This window comes from Mastigoproctus giganteus, chromosome 10 (assembly GCF_048544385.1).
Source record: "Mastigoproctus giganteus isolate SK-2022 chromosome 10, ASM4854438v1, whole genome shotgun sequence".
NCBI classification, from domain to species: domain Eukaryota; kingdom Metazoa; phylum Arthropoda; class Arachnida; order Uropygi; family Thelyphonidae; genus Mastigoproctus; species Mastigoproctus giganteus.
In genome coordinates this window covers 82,179,062-82,191,879 of record NC_143584.1, presented here as the reverse complement: position 1 = coordinate 82,191,879, position 12,818 = coordinate 82,179,062, and the positions used below count along the sequence as shown (strand labels likewise).

The following is a 12,818-nucleotide window of genomic DNA, read 5'->3' as shown; positions in this document are numbered from 1 at the left end:
TTCGTCATCATTCTAAATTTAATGTATTAAATGCCAAACTACCCTATAACCTTTCACCGGCTTGGAATCTCGTGCACCTGAGATTACCACATGTATCAAACAGCATCACGGAAACAGTTTTTTAAATACATGCGTTCACTCCCTCCCACTATCGCCAACTGAAGACGTTAACAACGAAAGCCAATTCGTTACGGCTCTTGGCCTCCTCAGTTTAACTTTCCTAGCTTTATCATTTCAACTTTTAATTCATGACAACCAAGGATGAGGACGTGCACTTTATTTCCTTGAGCATATTTTAAACTCCGTTTCCAAAATTTAAACGTATCCATATTAATTCCAATTTTTAAACTCAACTACCATTTTATCCTATCTCAACGTCAATTGCAGATTATATAAGAAGGCGAGTACCGCAAATTAAGCTATGCTATTAATTTGAGTATATCAGACCACTTAAAGAGCCAGAACATAATGGCCGAACAGCAGATAGGATGCAAGGAGCAATTAACCATAGATGCTACAGTTATAGAGCAGGCCTACAAGAAGCACTGCAACCAGTACACAGCCTACGTCGATAACCGCAAGGCATCAGACTTCGTGACTCTAAACTGGCTAACAGAGATGATGAAGATCTACAAAGTCAATTCAACAGTGACAAACTTCCTAGAGGCAATGATAGTGAAATGGAGTACCACCATTAAGGTCGAGAACATCGTAACCAGACTAATCCCTATCACGAGAGGAATCTTTTAGGGAGATACACTGAGTCCACTGTGGTTCTGTTTAGCACTCAACCCACTATCCACCACGTTCAACAGCAGCAAATATCGATATAACCTCAAAGAAGGAAGGAAAAACCTGTACACCCTCACTCATGATGTACATGGATGGCATCAAGCTTTACGTGGCAACCGAAAAGCAACTCCAGCAAGTAATCTGGATCACCAAAGAATTTAGCAATGATATCGGGATGGAATTTGGTCTAGAAAAATGCAGGATCCACAGATTACATCAGTGGAAATTAGCCAGCCGAAACTAGTAGCTGCAGAGTGGTAAAGAGAATGTAGCCATGACAGAGGGAGAGAACTACAAATAATTGGAGATGATGCAGGCTCAGCAGAGACAGCACAAGGAAATCAAGGCCTGCCTGATCGAAAAATATCAGAGACTTAGAAGCCTGCACAAAGCAAAGCTGAATGAAGGGAACACAGTTAAAGCCATAAATACCTATCCAGTCCTAGTTCTAATGTACTCCTTCAGGATCATAGATTGAACTAACACTGAGCTGGAGAATATCATGGGAAAGATAAGGACAATGAAGATTGAGGGCCACCAACACCACCTGAAGTCAGTCGTGGAGAGACTGAAAAGAGTTAGTTAGGAAAGAGGGAGGAAGGGGGCCTGATAGACCTCATCGAGCAACAGAAAACAGAGATAGCTAACCTGAAGGATTACCTCCAGAAAAACACAGCACCACTCTACCAGGCCATAAGGAAGACAGACAAGCAGCATACCCCACTCAAACTAAGCGAGGAGTCCCCTCCCACCCAGACGGCACAAACAGAGCTAGAAAGATGGGCAAAGACAAAAAAAAAAAAAAAAAAAAAATCCAAATTATGATATTAGGGTCCTCCATAAATAATTACATCTATCTATATATTTATTTTGTCTGCAAATTGGGTGTGTTCTCTGGTCAATTTGCCTGTTTGCTGGACGAAAAAAATCAGTTTCTGGGGAAGAAACCTTGCTATCTATGCCCGAGACCGACTAACCCAGCTACAGAGTGAAAAAAAGCCTACTAAAGTTCCTCGCATCATCGACGGGATTCGAACCTGGGTCTTTTCCACCCAGTGTGGGGGAGGACGGTCGAGGCACCATTCTGCTACCAGTGCAGACCCCATGGCAGACACTACAATGACCTCCATCAAGATTAGATATATAAAATGGCTCACGAGCGGGATGCTCTTCTCAGAGACTGAAGGATTCATGCTCACCATCCAAGGCCAGGTAATCAACACCATATGGGACATAGCCTTTGTCTACAAGATGGAAAAAGCTACCTATCTGATTGACATAGCAGTTGCAATATTGGCAGCCTCCAGAAAACCCATGAGGAAAAAGATCAGGAAGTACATGAACCTAAGACAGGAAAACAAAGAGATGAGGCATATGCAAAAAGTAACAACCATCCCGATCATCATATGAACCACCGGTATGGTGCCAAAGACCCTATATAACAATCTAGCAGCAATAGGTCTCCCAGAGAACACCTACAAGGAACTCCAAAAAGACAATCCTAAACACCTTTAGGATAGTTAGAGAGTTCCTTGACCAACAGTAACACCAGACATAACACATTCTGAGCACTTGGTACCAGTACCCATCACGGGTGGAAACCTCAATCAGGAATAATTATTTAAGAGCAAACTAATAATAATATATGAAAAATGAAAAATAATAAATTATATTTATTATTAAATATAATTATATCATGTAATTATAATAACATATGAAAAGTATCAAACCAATAAATAAACAAAAATTCTGAACAGAACTTGGATAAATAAAGGTGGAAGTGCTATCCCCATTTAGTAGTTCCATTTTCAGAGTCAACTAGGAATTTGATTAGTTCATATACTCCATAAAACGTCCATTACTCTTCATGTAAAGAGAAAGTCGTTGTCGTCCGCCCCAAAAGTATAAGTAAGAAAGTATATTAACACCATCCGTATAAAGCCAAAGTATCGAACCGTCACAAGTACATCAGATAGCATCTTTGCTATTCAACTGACCCACAAAGGTTCAGAAAACGTCTTCTGAAACTTAATTAAGGTCATAAGTGAGATTGATTGCTGAAATATACTCCTTGAATATAACTTGATCAACAAGCTATATTCAAGGAGTATATGTTTTACTGTAAGTGGTTGCAAGCACTGCACACAGTAGAGGATCATTTCCTGTAAGCAGACAGAGATGTACGAGGTAAGGGTGACCTATTCGGGTTCTGGCTAAGATTACTTCTTTTCTATTTTTATGAAGGCTAAAAGTTCATAATTGTAGTTCAGGTTTTATTTGAAATAGCTTGTTATTTGTTTGCATTTTCCACAGAAGTGTCTGTTATTCCACTGATGTTCTCCATATTGTGTCTATAAACAGGATATGGGACTAGATCATTTGTTGAGGTCATGTTGGAAGGATGCTTTGCAGCATCATCTGCACATTCATTTCCTGGAATACCATTGTGGCCAGGGATCCAAGAGAAGATAACAACTGCTGACCTGGCTAGCCGGGTAGGTAAAGTGCCTGCCTGGTAACACAAAGGTTGCGGGTTCGAATCCCGCCTCGGGCTTGGATCCAAGTACTGCAAAAACCTTGGGAGGTGGCCACAGAAGCCGACGCGCCAACTACCAAAAAAAAAAAAAAAAAAGAGATAAGTTTGCCAGTGCTCATGACGATACATCAGCTTATGTCATATGAGCTTTAATAAAGGATTGTTAGGTGAGGAAGTGCTTTTCAAAGCTAAAAGAGCACTCTGTGAATCAGTATATACACCGATGAGCCAAAACATTATGACGACCTACTTAATATGATGTTGGTCCTACACGAGCAGCCAAAACAGCTCGTACCCAGTAAGGCATGGATGCTACAAGATTTCTAAATGTGTCTTGTGGTATCTCGTACTAACATGTAACCAGCAGATACTTTAACTCTTATAAGGTCCGTGGTTCAGATGCCACAGATCAGAGTTGCTGTTCCAACACAAACCACAGATGTTCGATGGGATTGATGCATGGGGAATTTGGAAGCCAGGGCAATATAAGAAAGACTTCAAACCTAGAAGTCTTTCTTATGTTCTGCGAACCAGTCTCGAACAATGCGGGCAGTATGGCAAAATGCATTACCCTGCTGAAAGACGGCACCGCCAGAGGAGAAGATCGTTGCCACGAAAGGGTGTACCTGGTCAGCAATGATGTTTAGGTAGATGGTAGACGTCAGAGTGCCCAGCACATGGATGACTGGGCCCAGGATATCCTAGCAGAACATCGTCCAAAGCACGACACCACCGCCATCGGCTTGTTTTTGTCCTACAGTGCATCCAGGCACTATCACTTCCTGAGGTAAATGATGCATGCATACTTGGCCGTCCACATGGTGCAACAGGAAACATGATTCGCTGGAACAGACGACCTTCTTCCAATCACTCAAGGTCCAGTTTAGATGTTCACGTGCCCACTGTAGGCACTGTAACCGGTGAACCGTGGTTAGCACAAGCATGGCATTCTGAGCAGCCTGCGGCTATGCAGCCCAATTTTCAGCAGGGTTCAAATGTACTGTGTATTGTGACACATTATTCTCGTCACCAACATTCCAATTACTGGCAAGTTGCTCCACAGTCGCCCTTCTGTTACCAAGTACCATTGGGGGAGCCTTTGCTCACCTCAAGTATCAATGAGCTGTGGTCGTCCAACAACTTGCCGGCGGTTCGTGGGTTTCCCCCTCCTTGGACCATTTTTGGCAGGTACTAACCACGACTGACCGTGAGCACCCCACCAGCCGTGCCGTTTCGGATACGCTCTGACCCAGTCATCTGGCCATTACAATTTGGCCTTTGTCAAACTGGCTTAACACATTCGCTGCCGATCACGCACCAGCACGTGATGTCGCTGCAGTATTGAAGAGCCGATCACGCTCAGGTGCGGGATGTGGCATCATTACCCAGTAGCCAATCATGCACGAGCGCGGGATTCATTAGACTTTTGTGTGAAGTTGTCAACTTCAGTTGGCATTGTGTTTCTGCTGTGTATATTTGTTTTGGCGTCACAAGGGTGTAAACTATATGTAGTTGTATGTGGTTTTGAACATTTTGTTACGTGACATGCGGAAAAGCCTTGCAATATGAGTTGTGCAGATGACAGTTTAGCAGGCCAGTTGCGCCCAAAAAGAAGAAAAGTGCATTATAAAAAATCCCTTACAGATGAAGAAATTGCAAAAATGTTGGAGGATTTATCTGACGTATATCCCAGTGACACCAGTTACGACGATGACAAATATTTTATCCCTCTAAAGGACGCTTCGGATTCGGAAAGTGTAGATGAAGAAGATATTGTGGAAGAGGCTACACTTCCACTGCAGGATTAAGTTGGAAAACGTCATGTGGGAAAATGACACAACATCGATGAAACAGTTTCGTTTCACAAAATCCAAGTCTTTGCTGCAACCTGTGCCAGGTGATAATCCTATAGATTACTTTCGTCATTTATTGACCGACAATATCTTGGATGTAATAATTATACAAACAAATGTTTATGCTCGTGAAATACTTCTTCCCCGAGAAAATAAAACATTCTCAAATAAATGCATGGAATTGTTATTGTTAGGTTTTTAGGAGCATTAGCAACTAAGGCCATATTGCTCCGGGATATGCAGTGGTCATTCCCTGATCTTTCCGCATCCTCCGTATTTGGTGGTGATGGGCTAGAACCCCGGTCTAATCAAGAAGCATGTGCTATGCACTGCTGCTCCTTCCCTCCTGGCTACGGAGGCGCCCAAATGCATGGAAGGACACCACTAGAGATGAAATGCTGGTATTTTTAGGATTAATTTTACATATGGGAACCATTCGACTGAACCGCATAGAAGATTATTGGAAAACAGGTAAGCTGTTCGGATTACATGTGTTCACAGATAACATGAGCAGGAATCGTTTCTTATTATTAATACTGCGGGCCTTGCATTTTGCAAAAAATCCTGAAAAGAAATGGGTATGTCCACGAGATCGCCTATATAAAATTCGAAAAATGGTGAATCTGTTCAATGCACGAATGTCGGAAATATATTATCCAGGACGTGAGATTAGCTTAGACGAGTCTATGATATTGTCGTGTGGAAGGCTTGTTTTTTGACAGTACATTCAAAACAAATGCCATAAGTACAGCATCAAGTTATATATGATCACAACGCCTACTGGCATGGTTATCAAATTTCAAGTATATACCGGTATGTTGGATGATTCTGGTGGAAAAGGACATGCACAAAAAGTCGTCATGAGCTTACTTGATGGGATATTAGATGTCGGGCATAGCATATTTATGGACAATTATTACAATAGCTATGAACTCGCTAAGTGTCTCGCTGACAGACAAACCCATTGTACTGGCACAATCAGAAGTAATAGGAAAACATTTACGAAAGAGGTTCGAGAAAAAAAAAAAAGCTGAAGAAAGGAGAAACTTTATCAAGGTGTGTCCGTGGTGTAATGATTGCTAAGTGGAAGGACAGAAGAGATGTCAGTTACATATCTACAGAATACCAAAATGATATGGAGGAAAAGCAGAACAAACGAAGCAAACTGAAATCAAAACCACTGCCTATAATTGAGTATAATAGGTTTATGTCAGGCATTGACAAGCAAGATCAAATGCTTGCCTATTATCCTTGCAAAAGGAAAACCATTAGGTGGCCTACAAAAATATTTATGCATATTTTGCAACTAATAATGATTAATGCACACCATATCTATAATAAATATTCACATAACAAGGTGCAACTTTATGACTTCCATTTATAAGTGATCAGATCTTTATTGAAACAGCCATCTGAGCTCCCTCATACTGTGCATGATGTACCTGAACTGGAACATGTGCTCAAACCACGGGAAGAAAGAAAAGGTGGAAAGATATTGAAGAAGCAATGCAAACGTTGCTATTCCAAAGGGAAACGTAAGGATACAATCTATATCTGCAGTGTTTGTGAAGGATCACCCGGCTATTGCTTAGATAGTGCGAACATTATACATAAGTAACATTCTTACGCATAGTATTTGTAATCTGTATTGGTTCGGTATGAAATAAAACTCATTTCTTAATGTTACCATGTTTTTTGTTTTATTATTTACATACTATATTATTATGTTTTTGAATCACATGCCAGCGTGTGATGCGGCATTTAAAGCCAAATTTGACCTCCAGTGCCTATCACGTGCTGGCACATGAATCTCATAATCTTTTGGAAACTGCTTATACGACACTTGAATATTGATATGGTATACCTAACAATCCCTTATTACTAATTTTCAAGCTATTTCGTTATGGAAACACAGTCGGCTTCTGACGACAGTCTCCTCCTTCTGTGCCATGCTATTGACAATAGCATGCTGACTCATGACTGGCAGCGAACGTGTTAAGTCCGTAGCCTATCCCATCTGAAGAACAACAGTAACACTGATTATTGGAGCTCAGTATTTTATTTACTGATGTATCGGTGTATTATGCTTTTATTTACTGACAGCAGTGAGATGTTTTTTACAGCAAGCTTAATGTCATGGAGCTCAGCAGTATAACTGCTTCATTCAGCTGGAAGTGAAATTGAAACAGTTGTATTAGGGAAGACAGCAGCTGCACCCACTTGATTATCAGACTTGGAACTATTAGTATAGATCTTGTTAAAGTGGGGTACTTTTGTGTGCGAGCGAAATGTAGTTGTTGAATGTTAACATTTGCTATAGAACCTTTACCCCATTGCTCAAAGTATTCATCAGAAGAAAGTTTGAAGGTAGTCCACGGGAGATCTGGATCTTTTGATTCTCTGGGGAAATTATCAAGCTGAATGTTCCAGCTTTCTGTTAGATTCTGCAGTCTAATACAAGTAGGCTGAATTGCTCTGGGTTTATTTGCATAATGGGTTTTCCACTGAGGATCATGCAGCAGTGGCCAAACAGGATTCTAGCTAGAGTAGTTCATTAGCAACATCTTTCTTCTGATGCAAAGTGGAGGTTCGTGAGCCTCAACATAAAGACTTTAAACTGGTGATGCTCTGTATGCACCTAGGGCTATCCTAAGAGAATGTTGGATGGGTGCAAGATGGGCTATTGTGCTCTTCCTAGCTGAGTCATAAACAGGTGCTCCATAGTCTAACCGAGGTCTAATTTTGGACATAAGTGGAGCAGGGTATAACGATCTAGACTCAACAATGTACTGGAGATGACCCGGAGTACATTAATTTTCTTTGTGAAAGTGGTTCTTAGATATTAGTTGTATCCCTCAAATTATGTAATACATGCAGTTTTTTAGTAATGGGGAACGAAGATAGGTTTACATTTGCATTAGCAAAACAATTTACTTTTTATGTGATTGCAAGCACAAGTAATGGATGCCTGTATACTACTAAATTAGTAGTCCTCACCACCACCACATAATTTGTTCAAGTTTTCCCAATACAGCCACTGTGTGGCCAAGCTCAACTTTTCAAACATCCCTGACAAATTAAATGTATTGAGAACTGTCTTCATTATTGAAATAAATCTGCACAGCTTGAAAACAGCAACTACTAATATTAAAAGCAATAGGCATACATATTTTACCGCTTTCTTTCCCATTTTATGGTATGTTGCAAAATAAAAGAACCATTATATGCTAGCAAAACATTAGATCTTCACATTCTGAGATGAGATTATATTCACATCTCATTTTAATTAATTTTCAAAGATTTCATTAAAATATGACCAACTTGCTTACCAAATTTTCATTAAAACATTTTTTATTACGTATAAAAATCAAAAAACTTAAATAATATTTAAGAAATTTCTAGAATATCTGAGAATATCCCAGAAAGACGTAGAAACTCCGGAATGTGGTAGAATATAGAAGATTTCTGAATGTTGTAGATGATTCTAAAATATTCTAGAAAGTGGAAGTATTGTTTCAACATTATAGAAGCCTGTAGATGATTCTACAGCATTTCACAAGAATAAAAACTGAGTTAGAACGGTAACTAACTCCCATCATTCAGAGAGTGCTTGGTGTAAGTTTTCTTGTTTTGTTATAAACATGGCAAGAAATAAGAAACTGAATGTTGAAAAAAAAAAAAAAAAAAGTGCCATTATAGCTCTGTATAAAGAAAGTTATTCCATGAGAAGTATTGGCAAAAAACTAGGTGTTTCATTTAGGAATACAAACTACCATTCAACAATTCAAGAAGACTAGCAGTTTAAAAGACAAACCATGATCAGGACCACAGTGGAAGCACAAGATAAGACCATAACTCTGATTTCTAAAAGCAATCAATAACTTATTGCATCTAAAATCCAAGCTGAGTTCAACAGGAATAGAAAACTTTGTGTCTACATCCACTGTAAAACTTCGTCATAAACAAGCAAGACTTCAATGTCGTGTAGCAATCTGAAAAGCTTCATTAAAACCAGAAAATCAAAAGAAATGGTTGGCTTGGGCTAAGAGACATCAACACTGGACAACTGAAGAGTGGAAAAAATGTACTGTGGATGGATGAATTCAAATTTGAAATTTTTGAATCCAAGCGTAGCGTTTATGTGAGACGATCAATTTATGAAAAAAATGGTGCCATAATAGTGCCTACAGTCAAGCACAGTGGCAATTCCATCATTATCTTGGGTTGCTTCGGTTTTCTAGAGTAGATAGCAACACCAAGATTTAATTAATTTAAGAAAAGAAGGCTACAAAAACAATTCTGAACATAATATCCATTGAACTTCTACTTTGTGGAAGAAATTTTATATTACAACACGACAATGACCCAAAGCACAGTTCTAAGCTGTTCAGGGACTTTCTAGCAACTGAACAGGAGGGGAGGTATTGCAAATTATGGTGGGCCACCCCAATCACCTGACTTAAACCCAATAGAGCTTTTACGAGATCATCTACACCAGCATTTCCCAAACTGGGGTTCACAAACTTTTTTTGAAGGGGTCTGTAAACTTTTTTTTTTTTTGGAAAGGTCCATAGATCTCTGTAATTTGGGAACTACTGATCTAAACCATCAAGCTGAAGTCTGACAGTCTTCACAAAATTTAAGAAAAACCTTGACACTATTATAGAATTAACTGCCAGAATGCCATGTCTGTGTAAGGCAGTGATAAAATCTCTTGAAGGATATTTTGATGAATCAGTATAGTTGTCAGTATTAATCATATTTCAATACCTTTTTTAAATAAATTTCTCAATGCAAAAAAAAAAAAAAAAAAAAAAAACCACTTGCTTTGTAGTGTTTTTTTTTTTTTTCCCTACCTTACATTTTCATAGCTAATTTCAAAAAATTAGAAAGAAAACTATTGTCATACAATCATACTGTTGTGATTTCAAACTTTTAGGAGGAAACCATGCATGTGTGTGTGTGTGTGTGTGTGTATACATACGCACACACAATTATTCCTTAACACTAACCTGAGTCACAAGCCATACATTTTGTAGAATTATCATGAAAGCATATAATGAATGCATGCTTCCGGACACTCGATGGAACTCTTGATACACTGCTAACTGATGTCAACAATGCTACTTTGTGACCTGTTCCACTACGTGCGCTTCTTTCATCAACATATTTCTCCAACCGACACGGGCCTTTACTGGAAGCTCGACGCAAAATAATCCACCTCCTTTGCCAGAGCTGTAATTATAAAGAGCTATCAAGCTGTCACTGCATGCATGCAAGCATAATAAATGAGCATACAGGATATTTCAGAAGTATGCGCAAAAAATTCTGGGATCCAAATTAACAAAAAAAAAAAAAAAAAGATCCCAAGAAAGAAAGAAAAATCAATGTGTATAATTCCCAACAGTTATGGAACAATATGAATTTTAATAAACTGGCTACAAAATTTTGAATGGTAAAAAATAACAAAAATAAATATACAGCAACAGATACATAATTATTATTATCATTAGTAGTAGTGGATGATGCAAGAAAGCATCAGCCCAAAAAAAAAAAAAAAAACCCGACACCTGCCATTCCTCCTCCAATAATTTGTCTAGTTCTTCCTTAAATTTATCAAACTGCCCACTTCCACAACAACAGATGGAAGTTTGTTCCAACAATCAGCTGGCTGAAGGCAAATCCCTTGCACATCTGTCCTACAACCATTCTTCCTCAATCTGAAATTATGCTCCCTTTTGTGTAGTCTGAGCAAGAGGAAGAATGCCATCAGCGTTGAGCTTGCTCAATCTTCAAAGCCTTAAACAGCTAAATCTCATTACCTCGCAGGTGCCTAGTCTCCAGATGCTGCAATTTAAAGAACTGAGAATATAAGAGAACAGGGAATAATTATAACGATTAATAATTTTGATAAGTACTGCTTCTGTTTATATATATATATATTTTTAACTATACTTTTTATCACTGAAAATTCCACAGCTATTTTTCAAAATTCAAAAAGCCATAACACAATAATAGTTTAGAAATGAACATATTTCTACAACTTTTTTCCCTTATTTTGAATATTAAAACACATTCAGAATTCTTTGCACATATTTAGAAACACCCTGCACATAACAAGCTTTATTAACTTCCACAAAATTTAATACTACTCGAATATATCTAATACAGTGGATTCCGGTTATTTGGGCCACCGGTTAATCGGGGCAGCCGTTTATTTGGGGCAAATCTTAAAAAACAGAACCCAATCGAAAAAATAGCCAGGATTTACTTCGCTTAATTGGGACAAATTTCCGTTTAATTGGGGCAGAAGACCGCAGCACTGAAGATTACCCTACAATTCTCCCCAACCGTACCACGTAGTTCGGTCGAATTTCTGGAGGTCACAACCATAAAACAATAAAAACAATTAGCAGTCACCTGTTTATTGGGCTTTTGTGTTAGTGAAATCTATCATAAACTGATAGTAAACTCGATCTTATTGAATTTGCGATAATACCGACAGCTGGAATTCTGTGGGTTATTATGGTGAAATGTGTTTACACTTCTATGGAATCTTCAATCATATAAAAATAATAATTTAAAGGCTCTTCTCTTCATTCCTATTTTTAAAGCTTCATAATTTGTTACTCCGTTCTCATTTGCACGTATCGTGTTATTTGCAATTTGTGTGTGTGTGTGCGGTGTTCTTTGTTATTGATTGCTTATCTTTTTACTGTTTTAAATATTAACCCCCACCCACAAATGACATTGAACAGAAATGTCAACTAGTTTAGTTAGTATGTACATATTACAGTACGTATTAATTATTCCGATTATCATGTATATTCTTCCAAATTTCACATATTTAATTGGTAGGGTAATAAAGGGTAAATTTGTACTTAACATATCTTTACTTTTACATCCTATGGATAATATTCCTCCTATTTTCACTAATTAGAATCGCTGTTTAATAGAATTAAAATTCAATTCACAAACGTGATCACAATGACCGGCACTTATTACACATCGTATAGTGAACGGAACTTTACTATGTTGAGTTCGTCGTAACGTGATTTGATTGTACAGTGAACCAATCGTAAAAAAAAGGGAGGGGTACATTGTATTTTTAACTATTTACGTGAAACTTTGGATAATTGGAGCAGCCACTTAATCGGGGCAAAATGCGCTAGTCCCGGTGTGTCCCAAATAACCGGAATCGACTGTATTTCAAATTTAATGTTTCTAGTGTCCCAAAAGAATAATCTATAAGAGCCATATATTGTGTATCATCTGGATTCACAATACATAACAATATTGTAAATTTAATAAATGAAAAACACTTAACACCATATTTCATAAGAAAAATTAGCTTACTGAATGCATAACATTCAGAAAACCTACAGCGAGAACATTTAATATATAAAATAACAATGCATCCTCCGGTGGTGGATCCTTTTTATGTTTGTTTGTTTGTTATTTGGTTTTTAGGAGCATTAGCAACTAAGGCCATATTGCTCCGGGATATGCGGTGGTCATTCCCTGACCTTTCCGCATCCTCCGTATTTGGTGGTGACGGGCTCGAACCCCGGTCTAATCAAGAAGCGTGTTCTACGCACTGCCGCTCCTTCCCACCTGGCTACGGAGGCGCCTCCTTT

General features: G+C 38.5%; 1 protein-coding gene across 3 annotated transcripts in view; it reads right to left on the bottom strand.

Annotated features, from left to right (window-relative positions):
- LOC150079120 (docking protein 5-like) overlaps positions 1-12,818 on the bottom strand; it is a 453,516-nt gene that overhangs the window by 85,199 nt on the left and 355,499 nt on the right. For all 3 annotated transcript variants that reach the window (XM_090384139.1, XM_090384138.1, XM_090384140.1), the window contains one exon: positions 10,194-10,416. In XM_090384139.1, coding sequence (XP_090240265.1) covers positions 10,194-10,416 — 223 coding nt within the window. The remainder of the gene's footprint in view (positions 1-10,193; positions 10,417-12,818) is intronic.